This window comes from Spermophilus citellus (assembly GCF_964194105.1).
Source record: "Spermophilus citellus genome assembly, chromosome: 11".
Taxonomy (NCBI): Eukaryota; Metazoa; Chordata; class Mammalia; order Rodentia; family Sciuridae; genus Spermophilus; species Spermophilus citellus.
Window position 1 is genome coordinate 74799694 of NC_138192.1, and position 25774 is coordinate 74825467.

The window sequence follows — 25774 nt, forward strand, 5'->3', positions numbered from 1 at the left end:
TAGACCAAAAAGACAACAAAGGATTAGATGGTAAGTGATTATCAAATGAAACACTAGTTTTACACAGGATTATTGCCCAAGTATTTAACTCATTAGCTAACTCATCAATTTGATCCATAGTATATGGAGTAATAATTTTATTGGGAGAAATCCCAAACACTCCCTTAGCTGCTTTTATTCCTTTGAGTATTAATTGTCCTACAGCCTCAGGATATCTAGTAAGAATAGTGTTAGGGGAATAAGATAAATGTATCCACAATAATGGACCTTCTTGCCAAAATACTCCTGTAGGAATATTTTTTGTTGGTAGTACAATAAATAATAAAGGCAAACTTATATCAATTCTATCCAAATGCATTTTTTCCATATATGTTTCAATGATTTTTAATACTTTTCTTGCTTCAGGCGTTAACATGCGGGGTGAATTTGGATCTGATGGACCTTTTAGAATATCAAATAAAGGTCCTAACTCTCCTGTTGGTATGCCTAGATAAGGCCTTATCCAATTTATGTCTCCCAATAACTTTTGAAAGTCATTAAGTGATTTGAGTTGATCTACTCGTATTTGAATTTTTGGTGGACGGACCATGGTTGAGGATAATAGAACTCCTAAATAATTAATTGGAAGATTTAATTGTACTTTATCTATTGCTATCTCTAGATTATAATTTTTCAATAAATTTGTAAGTGTGGCATAACATTCTAGTAATGTGTTTTTATCTTTATGTGCCAGTAACACATCATCCATATAGTGAAATATTTGTAGTTCAGGATTTTGGTTTCTAAGTGGCTGGATTGCTTTATTAACATAAATTTGACACATAGTTGGGCTGTTAGCCATCCCTTGAGGGAGTACTTTCCATTCATATCTCTGATCAGGACCTTCATGATTCAGTGCAGGGATAGTAAATGCAAAATGTGGACTATCCTCGGGATGAATTGGAATTGAAAAGAAACAATCTTTAATATCTATAACTAAAACATGCCAGGTTTTTGGTAAAGCAGACAATTGAGGAATCCCTGATTGAGCAGGTCCCATAATAACCATCTCATTATTAATGGCTCTTAAATCTTGTAATAATCTCCATTTACCAGATTTCTTTTTAATGACAAAAATGGGAGTATTATAGGGGGATACGGAAGGTTGTATATGTCCTTCCGCTAACTGTTGTCTGACCAAGTCATGGGCTACTTGTATCTTTTCTTTAGTCAAGGGCCACTGAGGAACCCACACTGGTCTTTCTGATTTCCAAGTAATTTTGATTGTCTCAGTGGCCCTTTCTGAAAACCCAATTCATGTCTATTTATTTCTTGATCTATTTGAATAGGTGCTGTCATACCTTGTTCTTGTTCTCTTAATCTTTTTTCTTTCCTAAAGCCTTGTTTAGCCCTAGTAGTGGGCGCGTTAGGATTGATGTTATTTGTTAATGTCAATCCTAATTGATCTAGGACATCTCGTCCCCATAAATTTACAGGAAGATGATCCAATACATAGGGCTGTATAGTTCCTTCACATCCTTCAGGATCCCTCCAATCTAATACCATAGCACTTCTATGGGGATTTGTTGCCACTCCTAGGCCTCGAAGCGTTTGAGTGGCTTGTTGTAATGGCCAATGTTTTGGCCATTCTTGACGAGATATGATGCTGAGGTCAGCTCCTGTGTCCAGCAGCCCATTAAAGTCATGTCCTTGAATTTTTAATTTTAGCATTGGGCGAGAATCTAAATTTAAAGACAGCATAGCCCAATCTACACCTGTGGAACCTAATCCCTTGGAACCTCTTTCTACATTACAACTGGAAAATTTATCATGCAGGCTGGGTATTATTAATAACTGTGCTATTCTATCTCCTGGTGAAATTACTGATATACCTCTTGGAGAACTAGCTATAATTTTTATTTCACCTTCATAATCGGGATCAATTACCCCAGGACTTATCATAAGTCCTTTTAGTGTAGAAGAACTGCGTCCCAATAATAAGCCTACTGTTCCCTGGGGAAGAGGTCCTTTTACTCCTGTGGGAATGATTTGAATTCCCATCTCTGGGGTTAGTACTGCTCTGGCAGAGGCGCAGATGTCCAGCCCTGCGCTCCCTCTAGTTTGTCTGATGAGGGATTTAATGGATAATGCGTCCTGGGCACTACCTTGATGGGGCTGTTGGGTTCCTCCATTGCCCCATATATTTGTGGTTTGGGGCCCCGGGGCATTGGGCCCTCTAGTCCGTTTTTTGGCAATGGAGCTTGATACCTTTCTCCACGATATCGTGGGTAAACACTTGGTCCTTGTTCGTTTTTTGATAACGGAATACCCTCTATGGTGGTTTGAGAACGGCATTCATTAGCCCAATGTCTCCCTCTACGGCATCGTGGGCAAATACCTGGTATTCTATTCCTTTGATATCCAGCTTTGTTAAACCCTCCTCTTATGGGGCAACTCCTTTTAAAATGTCCTGTTTGATTACAATTATAGCATGTTCTTGGCCTGGCATCTAAAGCCTGTTGTACTGCTGCTAAGACTTGCCCCTGTTCATTAATGTCTCTACATAATTTAATATATGTGTTTAAATCCTCATGTCTCCATGGTCTAATGACCTCTCTGCAGCAACGATTTGCTTGGTCATAAGCCAGTTGTTTTATAAATGGCATTACCTGTTCTGTATTTCCAAATATCCTAGAGGCTGACTGAATAAGTCTATCTACAAATTCAGCATAAGGTTCATTAGTTCCTTGTATTACCTTAGATAATTGACCTTGTAAGTCTCCATGCCCCTGTAAAGTTTTCCATGCCCTAACTGCATCTACAGCAATTTGTGCGTACACACCAGGGTCATATTCAATTTGTTGTCTTTGACCCTCATAAGGTCCCTTCCCCAAAAGCATGTCCATATTTCTTTGAGGGTACCCAGCTTCTGCATTTCGCCTAGCTGTCTCCATGCAAAATTCCTCATTGGCAACCTTCCATAACAAATATTGTCCTCCGTTTAGCACAGATCGACACATGTTAGCCCAATCTGCTGGTGTCATGTCCAAGTTGGTAACAGATTCAACCATGCTTATTGTGAAGGGAGCTTGCGGCCCATAGGTCGTTACAGCCTCCTTTAATTGCTTTATTGTTTTGAAATCTAAAGCACGGTGAATTCGTTGCCCTCCTGCCTGCTCAAGTACAGGGCATGCTAATCTTTGGGGTCCTGCCTCAGAATTCCGTCCATCAACTACGGTAGTTGAGGGCCGCTCAGCGGTAGATGGAGCTGTTGGCTGAGTTACGCCCTCTGGTGATAGAACGGAGTTGGTAGCAACCTCCTGTTGTAATTCTCCACCTGATGGCTGCTTGTCCTCTAAGCTTGCTTTCTTTAAATTCTCCTCTGTCTGACTAGCTTGAGAGACCTTCTCTTTTGCTTGACCTAGCGTTTTTTCTACCATAGTCTGGACCTCTAACAATTTACTTAACAGTTTTTCGGTTTGTTTTTTATTGGATTCTAATCTACTATAACCTAACCCAATAAGGTAGGATAAAACAAAGCCGAAGCAGAATGAAACAAAGACGGAGCAGACAATGGTTGTATCAATTTTCTCTTTCTCAGGGCTGAATAACTTCAAACCTTGAGCCAACCATTTTTTCCAGTTCGCCTGAGAAAATTCTAGGGCTAGGGAGCTCGAAATGAAAACAAAATAAATCAAAACAAGAACACATTGTTTTCTGAGAAGGTCATCCATCCTGTCGCCTTCCCTCAGGGGCGAGCAATTTACTCACCTCTAAGCTTCAGGCGTTCCCCGCACGGGCCGCCAAATGCCGCAGTCTTGGCTGGGCACAGAATCACGAGCCAATCAAGCAGGAACAAAACTTTATTTTGAAAAAGCCGCTAACACTCTCAGCGCCAGCAAGTCAAAAACCGGTCCTCCCACGAGGGTGTCCGACCGGAACCGCGCGCCGACCGGAACCCCCCCCCGTCTCCTCCCACCTCCTCCGGAATTCCCTCCTACTATCCTTCCCCAACCAATGGGAACTCTCCAGCAGTCCAGTAAAGTCCCGTAACTTGAGTCCGGTAGCAGGCCAAGGTGAACAGCGGGAGTCCAGTTTGCATATGAATGTAAATTTTAACATAATCATCTCAGTGGCTAGCTGGCGTCACTTTACAACCAAAGGTGCCATACATCGTATATATGCTTGTGGCTCCTAGCATCTCAAAATAAAAAGAAAAAAAATTAATAAAAGGATTTGGCTCAGTGGTTAAGCATCCTTGGGTTCAATCCTTGGTTCCAAGTAAATAAATAAAAGCTGGAGCTATATTTATTATTATCAATACCCAGCTTTAAATAATGAATAGAACTAGTAGAAGATCAACAAAGAAATATAAATTCTAAATACCATAAATCAACTACAGTAGACCTAACTGAATATTCCACTCAACACTATACACATTCTTCTAAAGCACACATGGAATATTGTACAGGATAGACCATACATATTCTACAAACATCAAGAAATTGAAAAAGACTGAAAGTATACAAAGGATATTCTCCAACTATAATGAAATTAAATTAGAAATCAGCAACAGGAAGAAATCTGGGAAATTCACAAAAATGTGAAAATTCATATATTCCTAAATAACCAATGGGTTCAAAAAACTCAAAGGAAAATGAGAAAATACTTGAGATGAATTAAAAACAACAACAAAAACATACAACAACTTGTGGAATGAATTAAATCAATGCCCAAAAGGAAATTCATAGCTGTAAATGCCCATATTAAAAAATAATAAAGACAAGAATACATTTTTTATGAATTTGAGATGTCTTCTTAAACATCATAAAGTAGGCCAAAGAATAGGAGGAAATGCTTTAATAAAAAACAGAGTTCTTATCCAAAATACAAGAATTCCTTCAAATATATACACACATAATTTTACAGATATATATGTATACATAATTTTTTTGTAGCACGGATTGAATCAAGAGATGCTTTACCACTGAGCTACACTTTTTTAAAGTTTTGAGACAGGGTCTCACTAAGTTGCTCAGGGCCTCAGTAAATTGCCACAGCTGACTTTGAACTTGTGATTCTCCTGCCTCAATCTCCTGAAATGCTGGGATTACAGGTAGGCACTACCACAACCTGGAGTTTCCTTCAAGTATATTTTTTTAAATAGTTTTTTAATTGCTGATGGACCTTTATTTTATTTATTTGTATGCAGTGCTGATAATCAAACTCAGTGCCTCACACATGCTAGGCAAGTGCTCTGCCACTGAGCTACAACCCCAGCCCTCCTTCAAGTATATTTTCAAAAGACAAACAGCACACAGGACTTTGAGCGAAATATTTGAACAGGCAACTCACAAGATATCCAGAAGGCCAATAAAATTTGTAAAAAAAAAAAAAAAAAAAAAAAAGCAGTATACATCTTCAGTAACAGGCAAATTAAAATTAAAACCACAAAGAGATACTACCTCACATTCATCAGAATAGAGAAAACCAGTAATACTGACAATTCCAATTGATGGTGGAAATGCTGAATTTTATACTGTGCATGGGAATGTATGTACAACCACTTTGGAAAATTGGCAATATCTACTGAAGGCAAAAGCACATATAGCCTATAACCCAGTAAACTTACTGTTAGACATATATTCAACAGATATTATTATAGTACACAGACAGGTATAAACATGTTTGTAAGACATTACTGGAGCTGGGGATGTAGCAAAGTAGAACATTTGCCTAGTATGTACAAGGCCCTGGGTTTGATCCAACACACGCACCCCCCCACCCCCACCCTCACACACAGAATACTATTATTAATAATCAAGAAGCAGAAATATCCAAATGTAATAAATGGAGAAAATGCTTTAATAAAAAACAGAGTTCTTATCCAAAATACAAGAATTCCTTCAAATATATACACATATAATTTTATAGATATATATGTATATGTAAAATATATTCATATGCAAAGTAATATTACAAAGTAATATTATAGAGCAATGAAAATGAATTATAGTTTCAGGAATATGATAAACCTTATATTATGTGGAACAAAAACAACTAGACCCAAAACAGTGTGAGTCCATTCATAGTGAGTTAAAATCCAGGCTTAACTATGTCAGAATAATGGTTACTTTAGGAAGCAGGGAGAAGGTTGTACCAGGTGGAAGGAGGAGGGCTTCTGAAGTGCTGGCAATATTACTTCTTGTCTGAGTGATAGTTACACAGGTCAGGATTTATAATAATTCCCTGAGTTACTTCATTTGTTTGTATATCCTGTATGTTATGCTTCAATAAGAAAGGTAAAACTCTATACAAACTTTAAAAATAAAATTAACTGAATTACAATAGAATTAAGAGTATTTAAACTTTGGAGGGTAATAACTTTATTTTTTTTTAATTTTTATTGTTGGTTGTTCAAAACATTACATAGTTCTTGACATATCATATTTCACACTTTGATTCAAGTGGGTTATGAACTCCCATTTTTACCCCGTATAGCGATTGCAGAATCACATCGGTTACACATCCACTGATTTACATGTTGCCATACTAGTGTCTGTTGTATTCTGCTGCCTTTCCTATCCTCTACTATCCCCCCTTCCCTCCCCTCCCCTCCCCTCCCCTCTTCTCTCTCTGCCCCATCTACTGTAATTCATTTTTCCCCCTTGTTTTTTTTTCCCTTTCCCCTCACTTCCTCTAGTATGTAATTTTGTATAACCCTGAGGGTCTCCTTCCATTTCCATGCATTTTCCCTTCTCTCTCCCTTTCCCTCCCACCTCTCATCCCTGATTAATGTTAATCTTCTTCTCATGCTCTTTCTCCCTACTCTGTTCTTAGTTACTCTCCTTATATCAAAGAAGACATTTGGCATTTGCTTTTTAGGGATTGGCTAGCTTCACTTAGCATAATCTGCTCTAATGCCATCCATTTCCCTGCAAATTCTATGATTTTGTCATTTTTTAATGCAGAGTAATACTCCATTGTGTATAAATGCCACATTTTTTTTTTTTATCCATTCATCTATTGAAGGGCATCTAGGTTGGTTCCACAGTCTTGCTATTGTGAATTGTGCTGCTATGAACATCGATGTAGCAGTGTCCCTGTAGTATGCTCTTTTTAGGTCTTTTAGGGAATAGACCGAGAAGGGGAATAGCTGGGTCAAATGGTGGTTCCATTCCCAGCTCTCCAAGAAATCTCCATACTGCTTTCCAAATTGGCCGCACCAATTTGCAGTCCCACCAGCAATGTACAAGTGTGGAGGGTAATAACTTTAAAAGACATGCATTCAAAATTTGACAAAAAAAAAACTGGTATTGAATTCAACAAAAGTATAAGGCATCATACAATGGAAAATATTCAAATATATAAAAGGAAAATAACAATAAAAGAAATGGTTCTATCAAATATAACAAAACATGACATTACTACTATATATTCAATGGCTAAGATACAGACTTCAAAAAAAATTGATAATAGGATTCTGATACAAATATCAATTAAATCCAACCTCACTAACAATCAAGACATACCAACTGCAACGAAATACCATTTAATAGCAGTTAAACTGCAGATCTCTGGAGAGTACTTTGTTCATACCTCTGTGACAGAAAATACAACTACCTTTCTCTTCTTTTGAGAGAACTTCACAGCACTGGAAAAGAGTTGTTCTATGACGCACAAGAGAAAATGCCACTGTGATTCCTGAATCTCCAGTTTATAATTCAGTACACTTGAAGCCTAACTATATTCTAAGAAACACTAGTCCTATATCCTACTAGTCTGTTTTATTTCTAATAACCAATCAATGAACATAACACCATCCTATAGTATATGTAACAACTATAATAATTGACAGCACAGGGCACACACCTATAATCCCAGCTACCAGGCGGAACTCACAAGTTCAAGGCCAGCCTGGACAACTCAGCAAGACCCTGCCTGAAAATAAAACTCACAAAAAGGGCTGGGAATGTGGCTCAGTGGTAGAGTGCCTGACTAGCATGGGGGGAGGCCCTTGGTTGCATCCCCAGAACTACACAAAGTAATACTAATAAAATTTGTTCATCTCAGAAGTTGAAAATTGGCAACTCAAAGATTAGTTTATCTAATCCACCTTTAAAATGTGTTCTTTAATAGTATGAATTACATATTATAAATAAATCTTCCTCATTAGACTACAATCAAGCTCCTAGAAGGCAGGGACTATTATGAATCTGTTTTCCCAGTGCTAACTCCAGGCCCCAAAACAGTTGCTGAGTAAATAAAGTATTTCAATACAGTTTCTATAAAACCCCAAAGCTTTGACAATTGATTCATCCTTGAGAAACAATAATAGACCTTAAAATCCCAATTCCCCCTCTGGGAAAACAACAATGACAACATATATTAAATAACATAAATAATATTCACCTCTGTTACCCAATAAAACAAATCCTTAAAAATGTTTACTAAGGTAATTAAAAGGAAGTGATCATATATATAATAAATACCACAATAACATAAAATGAAAAAAATGAGACAATTAACTGTAAGTCTGCATATGTATATTAACTAAATAAACTAGCATACATTCACTTCAAAGATAATTATGAAAACTGCAATATGGAAACAACCACAAATGAGCAGCTGTATCCCAAAAGTTACTTTTCAGTGACTTCCTATTAGCAGCTTGTTTTTTGTCCCCTTCTTCTCAAAAGAAAAAAATCACCAATATATATAACAACAACAACAAATAATATGCCCAGGACCACAGAGATCATAAACAATGGAGAAAAGATAAACTCAGGTCCATACTTCTAATTCCCATGCCACACTCCTACACATCCACTAGTAAACACAATTAAGCACTCAGTGCACATAAAGCACTTTCCTTGGTCCAAATACGAACACAAAAAACACAATGCAGGTCACCTTTAAAATTTATAATAGTACTTTAAAGATTAATACTGCAGGGGCTGGAGTTGTGGCTCAGAGGTAGAGTGCTTGCCTAGCATGGGTTTGATCCTTAGCACCACGTAAAAATAACATAAAGGTATTGTGTCCACCCACAACTAAAAAGTAAATGTTTTTTTTAAAAAGATCAGTACTGTATATCAAAGATAAAGCAAAATACTGCTAATCCAAATCTAATGCTTGATCCTTAAAAGATATAACCATGTCTCTTCATTTGATCAGTTCTCGAGCCATACAAAATTAGAGGAACTAAAATGGAAAGCAGTAATTGAGAACATCATTTGAAATCTGCCTCTGTCAGACAAAATTCTCTGGACAGAATTCTTTAAGCAGCCAGAGAAACAATCTATATAATCAAAGTGTGCTCTAGCCATAGGACCATTTAACTAGATAGTATTTGTTGTCTATTCTTCACCATATTAAAAAAGAGAAGCAAACATTTAAATTTTAAGGTATCATTACATCCACACCTAACAATTCTCACAACCTTTGAGGTACTTACTATTGTTATCCGAGAATTTACAAACAAAATCTATAGATTAGGCAATCATAGGTTAAATAAGTACATCATGTACCAAAAGCCAAATGGGAACCTAAATCCAACACAAACAGTGTGCTTGAAAAATTGTTATAATAATTTTCTATGTAATAATGCTTTTTCACATGAGAAAGTACAGTCACATACCATGTAAAGCAGGGGATGTTCTAAAAAATGCAACCACAGGTCTTATGCAAACATCACAGAGCAAATATAAAGAACTAAGAGAGCTACAGTAACATAATCTATACGTGGAAAGTCCTGATCTGGCAAATGACCATAGAATGTTGTCAACTAGGTCTGACAAAGAATACATGAAAAAAAGTAAGAAGACCTGAGAGCTTACTGGGTGTTGTCATGTATTAGCCTTTTGGTTTTGTTTTAAAAAATATAAAATAAAATTTAAATATAATGAGAAGGGCTGGAGATATGACTCAGTGGTAGAATGCTTGCCTGCCATGTGTGATACCATGGGTTCAACTCCCGGTACCACCCAAAAAATTAGTAAATAAATAAACACACAAAAATTTATTTATACATATGTGTAAATACACATATAAACATTATATATAAACGTATATGTATATATGTTTGTATGTATGTATATGAGAATAAGAAATACCCAGAGAGAATATAATAAAACAGTTGATAAATTGGATTGGATATTTGTTCGTGTCAGGTTTGCAACCCTCGGTTAAGTTCAAGACATATGTTAATAATACTTGAGCCCAAGATTTTTAGGATGGATTGAACTCATTGGTACATAAATACATATCCATCTCAAGCACTGTTTGTGCATGAGCTACATATAATCTTTCCAAAAAATAATTTGGCAACATTTACCAAATTCCCTAAAATTGTCTTAATTTTCTCTGCACTGATGGAAAAAAAAAAAAAAAAACTTTTACTTACTGTACCATAGCTGCAGAATAAAAAGGAAAAAAAATTATCTAAACAACTCCTTCTCTCTCCCTGTCCCTCCCACCTCTCATCCCTGATTAATGTTAATCTTCTTCTCATGCTCTTCTTCCCTACTCTGTTCTTAGTTATTCTCCTTATATCAAAGAAGACATTTGGCATTTGTTTTTTAGGGATTGGCTAGCTTCACTTAGCATAATCTGCTCTAATGCCATCCATTTCTCTCCAAATTCTATAATTTTGTCATTTTTTAATGCAGAGTAATACTCCATTGTGTATAAATGCCACATTTTTTTTTTTTTTTTTTTTTTGGGAAATGGAAGGAGACCCTTAGGGTTATACAAAATTACATACAAGAGGAAGTGAGGGGAAAGGGAAAAAGAATACAAGGGGGAGAAATGAATTACAGTAGAGGGGATAGAGAAAGAAGAGGGGAGGGGAGGGGAGGGGAGGGGGGATAGTAGAGGATAGGAAAGGCAGCAGAATACAACAGACATGAGTATGTCAATAAGTAAATCAGTGGAAGTGTAACTGATGTGACTCTGCAATCTGTATACGGGGTAAAAATGGGAGTTCATAACCCACTTGAATCAAAGTGTGAAATATGATATATCAAGAACTATGTAATGTTTTGAACAACCAATAAAAAAAAAGAAAAATAAATAAAATAAAATATTTTTAGATGTTAAAAAATAAATAAATAAAAAAATAAACAACTCCTTATGTTGTTGTTTTGTTCACTGTCATCCACTCTGCAGGAAAACTACACCTCACTCAATCCACGTGGTCTTAAGGAAACAGTCAACCACAAATTTCTCACTCCACCCACAGCTTTAATGGCTATCATTGCTGTACCTCATCTCTTAGGTCCTGGTAAGTAGTTAAAAAGCTGATAATTAAAGGAGATCTGCATCAACCCAGAAATGATACAGGGACACTGGGAAAGAGTAGTTGTCTTTCAAGTGCAGTTGCTAAGCTACAGGTATATGTCTGGGTCTCCAGAAGCAAAAGGCTAGAAAAACCTAGTAATGGAGACACTGACATTATCTGAGATCTTGGATCTATTTGTTTCTAAAGCCATTCATCTTCTTCCACAGACAATTCCCAGTTATTATATAAACCAATAAATTTATTTTTTTAACTCACAGAAGCTGTTAAGTTTTGAACACCTGCAACCAAAAGAATCATGACTACCACACTAGCTGAGGAATGGTTAATTACCATATATCTAGCCAATGGAATAACACTGACAGATTAGTGTAGTCCTTAAAACATGCAAGTCCAGTCTAAATCCTGGCTCTGATTCATATTCTGTGTTCCTGGGTACATTATTTAATTTCTCTGTGCCTCAATTTTCTCATCTGTAAAACAGGAATAATAAATGTACTTATATCATATGAAGTGAGGAGAAGTAAATGAATTTGTTTTTATGAAGTACCCAGAGCAGTACCTAGAGTTAGTATTTTTTAAATAAATAAGTAAAAATGTGTGCAACTAAGCCGTATGATTGCATGGTTGCTTACCAAAATAAATAAATAAATAAATAGATATTTAAAAATCTACACAGGGAAAAACTGTATTTTTAAGAGGAAAACACACGATTCATTAAAAAAAAACATAAAACTAAAATATACCTGTGGTCTCATCAGATGGGATGAATATGATTAGCTTCACACAAATCCCTTGAACTCTCCCCAGTAGCACTACTGTTCATCATCAAAATGGGAAACACAAATACAGTAGCAAGTAGGAAACATGAAATTACATGATATATCACATTTAACTATATCAGCTCTTACTAACATAGCATAAGAATTCTAAACCTAAAGGAAACTTGACATTTTCTTAGTTGATTAGCTTCCAAAGAAAGTACATATTTATGAGTATAACCAACTCTTTAATAATCCACATAAGATGAAGAACACATCATAAATCATCCTAAAAAGTCCACTCATATTTATCTAGCTTTCCAATGAATCTTTGGCAAATATAACCACTTTTATTGAATAACTTGCCTTTTTGAAAAATTCCAGACCCACAAAGGAAGCCACAATGAGAAAATTTAATTCAACACTCACAATCTACCACCTGGATCCATACTACATATTTTTCAACTCCTTGGTTTGAATTCCTATCAACACATTCACCTTTTCTCTGCCTGTTGTTAGATTTGCTATATGGTACATGTTACCAAGGACTTTTTCTTTTCTGTAAGCAATAGAGGAATTAAAAACAAGTGTTTGGGGCTGGGGTTGTGGCTCAGTGGTAGAGAGCTTGCCTGGCATGCGTGAGGCACTGGGTTCAATTCCCAGCACCACTAAAAATAAATAAATTAATTAAATAAGGTTTAAAAAAAAAAGTGTTTTAGGGCTGGGGTTGTGGCTCAGTGGTAGAGCACTTGCCTAGCATGTGTGAGGCACGGGGTTCAATTCTCAGCACCACATATAAATAAAAAATAAAGGTCCATTGACAACTAAAAATATATATAAATATTATAAAAAGTGTTTTAAAAAATACTTTCTACATATGAGGCAGATTGCACATCAAGCTTCTTTTCCTTGCCCATACTGAATACTAATAAGAGTCAAAGGTCTACCACAAAGCATCACAATTTTTTCAGAGCCACCACAACAAGAGAAGGATGAATCAACAATGGAAAATTCTTTGTTCTAATCCTAATGTTTATTTTCTATGGAACCTGTGGGCTTGTGAGGCCAAAATATTAAGATAAATGGAGCTCCAAATTAGATTACCAAACAGGAAAACAAGATTTTTCATTAATGAATTTCTAACATTTTCCATGAAGGGACTAAATTTATCTTAAAATAAAATGAAATGTAAGATCCACACAGTTGGTATAGCTTTCTAAACTGGATGTTTGGTTTGGGGCTTTTATTGTTATTGTTTATTTGTTTCAATCTTATCTTCACATACATAAAACTCATGTTAAGGAAAAATAAACTTAAAAATTTAGAGGTAAATTGAACGAAATCTAAAAGACTGGTTACTAAATTAATATGTTAAGGAAAAAACAACTAAGAAATTATTCAAAATCAAACTTTAGGATCTTATGCAATATGCCCTAATTATTAAAATACAGAGACTTGCTCCAAATCCCAGGACTAACATTTATTACTCTGGGTCACACTGGACCAATTGCTTTAATTCTCTATGCCTCAGTTTTCTTATCTGTAAAATGAGAATAATAATTGAATATGCCTCACAGGGTTATGACATTAAAGGAGTTAAATGCAAATTCAATAAAGTTCAGTTATTGTTTTTACTATTATCCATATCACCTTCTAAAATACAACTTCCTTAAGAACTACTAAAATAAGCATGTTCCTGAATCTGAAATGTGTGTGTGAATTTTATGCGTATGTGTTTGTGTGACTACTTTTTTTTTCCTTCAATAAAACTTTTAGTTACATGTCAGCTCTGTAGAGGGCATCCTATTACATATTGCAAAACCAGTCTCTGAATTTAAGACTTGTCTGTCTGGTGGGTAACATAAATAAAAGTGTAATAAATGGTAGCATGATGGAGGTGCCACAGAAATAAGAAAATCCTAGAGAATGCTGAAGAACACAGGCACTTAACTAGAGGCAAACACAGGGTCCAGGCTGAAATATACTCCAGAAGTATTTTCTGTGGAGTAAATCATTTAGTTATTTCACTGTAGGGCATCACATCTAATTATTTCAATTGAGGGTATCACATTGGTATTTATGTAATTTACATAATTTTAACAGATAAGTATTTTTGTGCATAGATCATTTTCAAAAAATAAGACTACCTAGCACACAACTTAGCATGTTCATAAACCTAAATAGACTTAAGAAACCTATTTTCTGAGATAGGATCTTGCTCAACTACTTGGCTCAAGCAATCCTTCCAGTTCAAGTCTTCTGGGTACCTGGACTTGAAAAGGTTACATTGTTTCTTCAAGAAACATTTCCTTGGCCAATAAATAAAAGCTACAAACTTTTCACTAGAGTATTATATTCCAATGTCACAGGAGTTTTCCAGCTAAAAGAGGCATTGAGTGACTTTAATCCTACCCCCTCAATTTTGTAAATCAAAATCATTAGGAAAACCACTACCCTAAGAGTTGATAAACAGCATTTTGGTCCCAATCCGTAACAGTGAAAGTCTGGGCAAATTATCTAAGTTTCCACATCTGTAAAATAACAGGTTTGTACTAGATTGCTTCCAGGGAACCATTCAGGTGCATAATTCTCATTTTATGAAATCAAAGCAAAGAAACTAAGCAGCTTGCCCAAGATCACACAGCTAATTAATGGCAAAATAGGGACTCTACTGGAAAGCAATCACTTTCTCACCTAAACCACACTTCTTCGCCCATTTTTAACACTATTCCTCTAAATCATTCTAAGACACTTAAAAATTATGAAAATGCATGAAGGAGTTATGAAACTAAATAACTTGTTTCTATGACTTTTTTTTAATAGAAAATGAGCTTGAAACCCAAATGCAACAAGTACATGAAGTTTCAAGCTGGTGTATCACTTACTACACATTAAATTGGCCTCAAAAAAGTTAATGAGAGGGGGCTGGGGTTGTGGCTCAGTGGTGCAAGGCCCTGGGTTTTTTTTTTTTTTTAAATGACTTTCTTTTTTTAAAAAATATTTATTTATTTTAGTTTTCGGCGGACACAACATCTTTGTTTATATGTGGTGCTGAGGATCGAACCCGGGCCGCACGCATGTCAGGCGAGCGCGCTACTGCTTGAGCCACATCCCCAGCCCCAAGGCCCTGGGTTTTATCCTCAGCACCACATAAAAATAAATAAGGGCCAGAGTTTGTACTTCAACGGTAGAGTACTTGCCTCAAAAGTGTAAGGCACTGGGTTCAATCCTAGCACCACATTAAAAAATAAAAATAAAGGCACTGAGTCCACATACAATTAAAAATAAATAAATTAATTAAATAAAGGTATGTGTCCAACTACAACTAAAAAATAAATTTTTTTAAAAGTTATGAGAGTTCATGCCTAACTTCTAGCCATCTAAAAACCCAACTCACAGAAGTGATTATCTCCCATATAATTAAAATAAGAATTTTTACAAGTAATAGTAAATATTACAAGTATAAGTCTCTGAACAAGAATTAAAATTCTTCACTTTATTTTATGTCTAGGTTATATTTAATGTGCATTTTTAGATTCAAGAGAGATCAATTTAAACACTTTTCCTTATGTTTCCTCTTTTCCTACTCTAGTGTTGAAAATATCAGAACAGTTTAAGCATATTACTTTTTTTTTAAAACAGAGAGAGTGTGAGAGAGAGAGAGAGGAAGAGAGAGAACTTTTTAAAAAATATTTATTTAGTTAGTTAGTTTTCGGCGGGCACAACATCTTTGTTTGTATGCGGTGCTGAGGATCGAACCCGGGCCGCATGCACGCCAGGCGAGCGCGCTACCGCTTGAGCCACATCCCCAGCTAAGCACATTACTTTTGAAATCATATGAACAATTACAAATATAACATTATATAAACTATGTTATCATTTCTCTTTCAAAACTGAAAATCAGCCCCCATAGTACTCTAAAACTGTTCTCAAATATATTACAATTCAACTGAACTATATGATAAACAACATTTGATTCCCTGAAATATCTTCAAAGCTATTATATTTCACAAGAAATTTAGCAACATTTCAGAAAGACTGATCTTGTTGACTCCAGAAAATACAGGAAAATCCTCAGAGAAAAGTCACAATAAAAAATACAAAATAGTCATGAAGTCAACAATAGCTGACTGATTTGAGAGAATATTCAAAAATGTTAACAGATATCTAACTATAGTTTAACTATTTTTAAGAATTTTTAAAGAATCACAAATATTTACATTTTTAAATTCCAAGGACCTTAAACTGTAAATCCATCAATATCTAATATAAGAATCTGTAATTTATCTCCACTCTCCTCCAAAAATGTTCTAGTACTCTAAATTCTTACAGCTAAATACTTCTTTCTGTTGTTGGACAAGTCTAACTAATCTATGTCTTCCTGATTCACTTACAGGTCTGCTTTCCAAAATAGGAGAACACCATGGAGCACATTCGTAATCCCAGTAGCTCAGGAGGCTGAGGCAGGAGGATCACAGCCTCAGCAATTTTGAAAGACCCTGTCTCAAAATAAAAATAGAAAGGGCTGGGATGTGGTTTTATGGTTAAGAGCCCCTGGGTTCAATCCCTGGTACCAAAAATAAATAAATAAATAAACAACCAAAAAAAAAAAAAAAACCAACAGGAGAATGAATCTATTCTCACTTCTATTTATGCTTGTGAAATATATATCTGAAAACAGTTATGTGTATCCCACCCTTTAGTCTAGTTTCTAGACTAATGAATGGTCCAAAGATTTTGTGGGGGGTCCTAAAGACATTTCTGGACTTTCACATTGCAAGTAACCTTTTAAAGAAAAACTGCAACTTGTCATTTTGGTGTAACATCAGAGAATATTCACTCTAAAAGGCTATTAAATATTTTTTTTTCCTTTTCCAACTACATATCTATGTGAAGGTGAAGTTTTTTAACATACCTAAATAAAAACATATCACAACAGACTGAGAACAGAAGCATAAACTTAGTTAGCCAGAAACCAAAGTGATTTGCAAAAATATAAAACAATGCCACTAGCTGCACTAATTTTTAGAACATTTTTATTCTTCACAAAAAAACCTTATTAGTATGTAGTTGGTTTACCACTCTTTTTAAACTAATAAATATTTTCAAAAATTTTTAATTTCTAATACAGCAAATATTAACAGATATAACTCACATAAACAAAATCTCTTTAGGGTCTTTAATTTTTTGTTGTTGTTGATAATGGGATTCATTGTATGGAATCTTTAATATTTTTTAAGAAAATAAAGGAGTCCTGAGACCAAAAAGGTTAAAGCATATTTTCTTTCTTTCTTATTAGTACTGGGAATTGAATTAAGGGGTGTCTTACCACTGAACCACATCCTCAATCCTGTTTTTTTTTTTATTTTGAGATAAGGTCACACTAAATTGCTCAGGCTAGCCTTGAACATGCAATCCTCCTACCTCAGCCTCTCATGTTGCTGGGATTACAAGTATGTGCCACCATGCCCCACCATGTCAGTTCAAATACTTTAATTCTTCTATCTAAGGAATGCAGTCTTCAAACATGAAAACAGAGAAACAACAGTTTAATTGTACTGTTTGATACCATCTTTTAGACCAAACTACTTCCACTATTTACAAATAAGTAAAATGCATTGCTGGTGAGACTGCAAATTGGTGCAGCCAATACGGAAAGCGGTATGGAAGATTCCTTGGAAAACTTGGAATGGAACCACCATTTGACCCAGCTATCCCTCTCCTCGGTCTATACCCAAAGGACTTAAAAACAACATACTACAGGGACACAGCCACATAGATGTTTACAGCAGCACAATTCACAATAGCTAAATTATGGAACCAACCTAGATGCCCTTCAGTAGATGAACAGATTTAAAAAATGTGGCATATATATACAATGGAATATTAGTCAGCAATAAAAGAGAATAAAATCATGGCATTTGCAGGTAAATGGATGGAGTTGGGGAAGATAATGCTAAGTGAATTTAGCCAATCCCAAAAAAACAAATGCTGAATGTTTTCTCTGATATAAGAAGGAACTGGTTCATAGTGGGGTAGGAAGGGCGAGCATGGGAGGAATAGATGAACTCTAAACAGGACAGAGGGGTGGAAGGGGAAGGAATGGGCATAGGGTTAGAAATAAAGTGCATGTATAAAGATACCAATTGGTGTGAATATACTTTGTGTACAATCAGAGTTATGAAAAATTGTGCTCTATATGTGTAATGAATTGTAATGCCTTCCGCTGTCATCTATAAATAAAAAATACATAAAAAAACAAATAAGTGAAACAAATTATTTATAACTGACAAGATGGTAAAGGAAAAAATTGCAAGTATTTTGTATAATCAATCATTTGATGCTCAGCAATTAACTCATTCAAAAGTAACCTTTATAGCCGGGGTGCAGTGGCCCACATGTGTAATCCCAGCAGCTCAGGAAGCTGAGATAGGTGGATCATGACTTCAAAGCCAGCCTCAGCCATAGTAAGGTGCTAAGCCACTCAGGGAGACCCTGTCTCTAAATAAAATACAAAATAGAGCTGAGGATGTGGCTCATTGGTTGAGTTCAATCTCCTCTAAATTCAATCTCCAGTTCCAAAAAAAAACCACCTTGTGCTGACTCGTTGTTTTTTTTTTGTTTGTTTGTTTTGTTTAAAAAAAAAAAAAAAGGAAAGAACCCATCTACTTATCTAGTCAATATCACACTAGGTTCCTGAACTTCAACAAAATAAAACTTACCATTATTTGAAAACTTACTTAATTTCTTAACTCCCTACCTTTTAAATTACAGGATTATAGAAGACAAAATGAAATGGAGATTACAGGTTCAATAGCTCAACAGAAAATCTAGTCCAGGCATGGTGGCATATGCCTATAGTCTGAGAGGCTGAGGCAGGAGGATTGCAAGTTCCAAGTCAACCTCAGCAATTTAGCAAGAAAGCAAACTTAGTGAGTCTCTGTCTCAAAAGAAAAAATAAAAAATAAAAAGAGCTGGGGATGTGACTCAGTGGTTAAGGCCTCTGGGTTCAATCCCTGACACAAAAATAAATAAGAAAATCTAGAGCTACACTGCTGAGTACCTCTAAGAGAACTTAAAGATTGATAAAGAAGAAGCTTCAGGCATTTTGGGGCATACATGAGGCCCTGGGTTCAATCCCAGAACAAGAAAGAAAGAAAGAAAGAAAAGAAAGAAAAGAAAGAAAAGAAAGGAAAGAAAGGAAGGAAAGGAAGGAAAGGAAGGAAAGGAAGGAAAGGAAGGAAAGGAAGGAAAGGAAGGAAAGGAAGGAAAGGAAGGAAAGAAAGGAAAGAAAGGAAAGAAAGGAAAGAAAGAAAGAAAGAAAGAAAGAGCTTCAGAACCCAAAGGAAAGAAAATAGTCTACACTATACTTGACAGATAAATTCCTAAATTCAACTAGATTCCTAAATCTCTTAATGTTTAAAGCTGTATTTTACCTGTAAATCAAATAAAATTATATGACCATGATAATAGGAATAGGGTAAGAAAGGGAAGAGGAAAGTCAAAATATAGAGCATTAAAAATAATCAGCAGCTCAGGAGGCTAAGGCAGGAAGATCAGAAGTTTAAAACCAGCCTCAGCAATTTAGCAAAGCCCTAAGCAACTTAGCAAGACCCTGTCTCTAAATAAAATACTTTTTTAAAATAAAGGGCCGGGGATGTAGCTCAATGGTTGAGTGCCCCTAAAATATAATAATAATAATAATAATAATAATAATAATAATAATAATAATAAAAGATTATATCAGGTATAGTGGTACACATTATAATCCCAGTTACTTGGGAAGCTGAGGCAGGAGGATAGCCAAATTCTCCGCCAGCCTCAGAAACTTAGAAAGACACTCAAAGCAACTTAGTGAGGCCCTGTCTCAAAGTAAAAAATAAAATAAAAAGAATTGCGGATGTATCAGTAAGTCACCCCTGAGTTCAATCCCTGACACCAAAAAAAAAATAAAAATAATAATCAGGTTATCATCTTAGATTTTGGGGTCTCAAATGTCAAAATTTCAGAACAAATAACTTCCACAGATACTTATTGCCATCCATATCTTTAACTCATTTTCAAAGTTAAATTTTCTTAAAAGGAGTTCATCACAAATAAAATATTCGTATATGTACATACTTTGAAGTTTTTTCTATTACTATATGTAAAGTTAAACTGGATCAATTTTTCAAGAAACAAAGTTCGTTCTCATCTTGATATTTACATTTAATTCTTTCAAATTCCACTAATAGTAACAGTTCTTACAAGCAGTAACCTGAAGTTAAAAGCGCTCTCAAACTTCAATTCATTGCTATGCAGGTGTTGCACACCAGCAACTCGGCAGGCTGAGGCAGGAAGATTGCAAGTTTGAAGCCAGGCACAGCAACTATGAAAAACCCTCAGCAATTTAGTGAAACCCTGCCTAAAACTGAAAAATAAAAAGGGGTGGAAATGCAACTCTTTGGTAAAGTGCCCCTCGGTTCAATCTCCAGTACCAAAATCAAACAAAAACACACACAAAAAACCTTCTATTTATGAAACATATTAACATGTTCCTACAAAAGGAGCTAAACCCGTTTTTAAAATAAAAACTGGGACTCCACTGAACAGCAAACTTCTTCATCTTGATATTTGGTGCTTCATATATACAATTCCTATTAGCATTAGTGAAATCTGAGAGTATACCACAAAAATCTCAAAATGAATAAATAACCCTAGAGGATTAACACAGTTTTACCTTACATGCTGGTTATTCAAAAAGAAATATCCCACAGTGGCCATACAAGTACTTGATGTGAGGGCTAGGGGTGAAAGCTCATTGGTAGAGCACTGCCTGGCACAATTCATACCCTAGGTTTGATCTCCAATACTCCCCCACTCCAAATAAGTATTTGATGTGAAGTATAACTTTCACAAAAGTACACTCTATTATTTCATTAATTAACATAAACTCATTGCTATAGGTTACAAAAAAAATCTACTTTAATCTAAACTGCTACAAAAAATTCTGGTTATTTGGAAGTTTAAGCTACATTATTCCAACAATTTCAAAGTTTTTCAAACATCAGGAAAAGTGCAGAATAGTAGATACAAATGAGAAGTTTAACTAGAGTTTAAGTTACCTCAGAAACTCACCATCTAGATTTTGTGACTCCCAAATTCCCAATACTGATAAAAGATATCAACAGACTGAACAATTCAACATTATGCCCTCAGTATCTAGTACAGGTTCTAGTTCATAGTAATGGCCCAGTAAGTACCTGAGAAATCGATAAGTGAATGATAAAAAGAGTTTTAAAAAATAAAATGTTCTTTCTTTTACTATCATTAAGCACCTTAATGAACTACACACAAGTAAAATTGTGCTAAAAGCACCAACTGCTCTATTCAGAAATCACATTTAAAAATACAAATTTTCAAGAAAATCATCAGATGTATTAAATTTCAGTCATTCAATAAATTAAGCTTTTACCTTCTAATAATGAAAAATCAGTGTTGGGATACATAAAAGGGAAAAATGTCTGTCAATGTAGTAGGCATGTTTAATGGATGCCATAAATCAAACCTTTCCATGAATTTTCTAGAGCATATTCATGCCAATCTTTGAGCCTATTGTCACTTTCACACATGCTCACAGGAACAAAATGACAAAGAATGCTATGCCTGAACCACTGGATTCGGGGCACAAAACACTTGATTAACAATTGTCATGGCTCTTAGTAGTAAATATCGACAGATATTTTCAGAATAAATTAATCCCACCGATTCCTATGTAAGTCAAAGCTCTTGATTTCTTTAAAAGATTCACTAGACTATTGGACTTCCAAACGTTTTTTGTTTTTTTGTGGGTTTTTTTTTTTGAAATGTGCCTATAATCTCCTTGTGTGAGACAACTGGGAGTGAACAACCCATTTACCAATTGCTGATGAATACCGCTACGCATTTTCCAGACAAAAGAGCGTTAAAAGAGATTCGATCCACATTTGTTCTTCCCCCATAAATGCGTGCTCTCCCAAATTCCATTTTATGTCGTATACTTAAAGTTAAATACAGCAAGTTGAAATTTTAGTCAAAAGCACTCTCCTCTGCCTTACTAGCTGTGTAACTGCTACATCTGGTGGCAGCACACTTGCATGCAAGAAGCCAGAAAACTTAGAAAACAATTGTAACCGATCTGGTGCGTGTTTGCAGTAACCTTTACGCAGACATTTCCCACAAAACCCACAACCCTGTCAGAGAGGAACAGTAGCCTACTTGCACTCGAGAAGATAACGCACAAACACGCAGGAGGCGATGGGGAAGGAGAGAAAGTTGCAACCATCTGGAGGGGTGGTTTAAACAGCCTGCCCACGAGTCAGTCTGTCGTTTGAATTGCTCTAGGGGACCACGCTGGGGATCAAAGTCTGCCCGAATAATTTCAGCGCCTCTCCCAAAGGGCAGGCACCCTGAAAGCTAAGGGCATCCTCCAGGTCCGGGGCAGCAAACCTCGCAGAGTGGGGACCGCCTCTATGGGAGGAGTGCGCGGGGGAAGGGGAGGGGGCTAGAAGATGAATGCTCCAACGGGAGGGAAAGCCCACCAGAGACCGGAGGCCAGGAGGTTAAGAGTACTGAGTGTACTAGCAAATGGAGCAGAAAGAGGCTCGCGTCCAGGGGGAGAATTCCCACCCTCGCAGTACTGGCTCCTGGGAACCCCAGCGAGTCTGTGCGCCTCACCCGATCCCCACCAGCACGCACCCCCTCGTCCGTCTCCTCCGCCACCCGCGAACCACCACCCACAGCCAGCGCACCACCTCCCCCGGGCCGGGCGGCCTCGCGTCCACCTCGCCACCACCCCCAACCCCGGGGTCAGGCGGAGGAGCGGCGGGGCGCGGGTCCGCGGCGCGGAAGGGAGGCCCTCGAGCGGGCACGGGCGCGGCGGCGCTTACCTTCCCTGGGCCTCCCGGATGGCGGCGTGTGATTCAGCAGGGACCTGGCCGCCGCCGCCGAGCCCGGGGTTGGAGACGTGGAGAGCTGGGACCAAGATGGCGGCCCCTCCAAACTTCCACTGCTACTTTGGACACTCATCAAGCTACTTTCTGAGAACCCGACTCCCCCCCTGCGACGGCAGCGGCGGCAACGGCACCGGCACCCGCCTCCGTCATGGCGGGGGCCGCGCTGAGGGCGAGCGAGAGAGCGAGGGCTGGGAGGGGAGAGTCAAGGGGATGGGGGAGGAAACCGAGAAGAGGGGAGGTGGGGAGGGAAGAGGTGAGGGAAGGAGAGGGGACGGGGAGGAGGGAAGGGGGGAGAAGCGAGGGAGCGGGCGGGCGCGCCGAAGAGGCGGAGGGAGGGAGCGCGGCGGCAGAGGCGTCGAGGGGGCGCCCGCCGGGGCCGGGGTCGGAGCGCGGGCGGAGCGCGGGCTGCGCCGGCCGAGGAGACTTCCGCGGGCGGAACCTGCCGGCACCTCTGCAGTGCGTCGGCCCCCGGCGTCGCCTGGGTGGCGGCGGCGGCGGCGGCGGGCGGTGGGTGGCGGCTGAGGCAGCGGGGTAACCTCTGCATCAGTTACAGGCGGCGGCAGCGTCACGCGCCGCCTGTGCAAACACTATCGCGAGGCTCCTGCGCCTCCGGTAGCGGCGGCGGCAGCGGCGGCCGCAGGAGCAGGCATGGGGGGAGGGACCTGCCAGGGGCTGGGGGCGGGGGGGCGGGGAGGGAGCGGGCGCGCGAGGGAGGAGGCGCGGGCGCCGGGGCGCCCCTGGCGCGCCCGCGGATCGCAGCGCGGCGCGGGAGCCTGGGGCTGGCGGACTCGCGTGCGCGGGGACTGCCTCCCCGCGCCCGCCGGCGGGAGGCGCGCGGGCTCGCGCCCCCGCCGCGCTGCTCGGGCTCCGACTCCCGCTCCGCTGCCACCTGACTCCCCCTCTCTCCCGCGGAAGCGCGCCTGGCTCCCGACCCACACCCAGCCTGGGGAGAATTGCTTCTGCTCTCGCCGGGCTGTTGCGTCTCTGGAGTTGGATGTGATCATTTCTCAAAATGGAACTGAAAAGTTGAGAGTTGCTTCTTTCTTTGCCCCTCTGCACTGTGGAAAAAAAAAAAACCCAAAAACAAAACCTGTATGCGCCTCCCTGTCTGCAGAATGGGAGTAATAACTGGAAAAAAAAAAAAAAAAACTAAGAAAATAAGGAGGGGGTGGGGGAGTTGAAAATAAAACTTTCTGTGTTTTAGGAAACAATCTTTAATAAAGGGATTTAAAAATACTACCGGTGTTGTGGACTATATGTGTGTGATAGCAGTTCTTTGTTTTAAAACAGTACATAGATAATCTAAGAAAAATTTGATTACTGCCTATATTTAGAAAAACTATACAGCATTCATCTTGTAGAAAGGGTATGGTTTCTAGAAATTTCCAATTTGTTTCTGGTGCCGCTGTTGAGTCCTGACTACAAAATACCAAAACAAATTACAGCATTTGCTAAAATTTATGGATACAGTGTAGCTTTACTGCACACCCACCCACGTACACACACCGCGACTGGCCATCTTGTACATAAAACAACAGTCTTAATAGTTCAGGAAAAATACAACAAGGTTATTGCTCTTTAAAAAACCAAATTGAATAGAACACTGAAAAGATTATGATATAGAGAACTGTGCAGACATGAGGAAATAGCATGATCACCAGAGGGACAAAAATGTCATTTCTATTTTTTATTTTTATGACTTTGCATTTCTCATAGTAATGTTTTCTTCAGATAAACTATCATGCTAGAATGGAACCTTGGTTGTCAGTTATCTGCAGAAGTAATTTTAGTTTTCTTGTGCTTCAGATATTTCAGTGACTTTTTTGTCACTGCTTCTCATTTAAAAGGGAGATCTCACAAATTAAACTTCATGAGTTAATTGACATATAATAAGTTGCACATAATTAAAATGTACAATTTGTCAAGTGCTACATGTATACAACCCAAAAACCACTTCTACAATCTCTTACCCTCCAAAGTTTCCTTTATCCCTTTGTGACTCTCCCTTACTCCAGTCCCATACCCAGGTAACCAAGATCTTTCTGCCTCTACTGAGTACTTTGCATTTTCTTTAATTTAGATAAATATAAGGATACAATTTGCATTCTTCTGTCTGGTATCTTTATTCAATATAATTATTTCAAGATTCATCCACATTCGTGCATATAACTACTTCATTACTTTTTATTGCTGACTACTACTCCATTGTATGAAAATACAACACTCTGCATTGTTTCCATTTGCCTATTCTGAATAATGCTGCTATGAACATTCATGTACAAATCTTTGGACATATGCTTGCATTCTCTTGGATGCATACCTAGGATCTTACCATGAGATTTTTGTGCCAGCATGCATGTACTATAAGGGGAAATGGTTCCCATAACAACATGTAGATAAATGTATCTTCTTTCTGTATTTTAAAGAATAAGCTTAGTCTGCAGATTGTAGTGAAAAGAGCATAGGACAAGAAGGAAGAGACATGGGTATTAGTCTCAGCAGAAAACAATATTTGTTTCAATTGCCTCACCTATGAAAAGGAGGTTAGAGATACTGGGTGGCTCCTAGGAATTCTATGAGTTTAAACAAAGCTCAATTCTGCATAAGGAATATGATGACCCTATGTTATCCTCCCAACGTGTCCAGAGTTTACAGTTACTTTTATACAAACTGAGCTGCAATTTAGGCAGTCTTACTGCTTTTATTTTAAGTGGTAATTAGAGGAACACAGCATGTGTATAATCAAATTACTTTAGATATTT

General features: G+C 37.8%; 1 protein-coding gene across 1 annotated transcript in view; it reads right to left on the reverse strand.

The window, feature by feature from the left end:
• The window catches only part of TLK1 (tousled like kinase 1), a 149200-nt gene extending 125534 nt beyond the window's left edge, over positions 1-23666 (reverse strand). Inside the window, exon 1 of the mRNA XM_081261081.1 lies at positions 22947-23666. Within this exon, the coding sequence (XP_081117207.1) occupies positions 22947-23085 (139 nt within the window). The 5' untranslated portion in view covers positions 23086-23666. The remainder of the gene's footprint in view (positions 1-22946) is intronic.
• Between the last annotated feature and the right edge of the window lie 2108 nt (positions 23667-25774).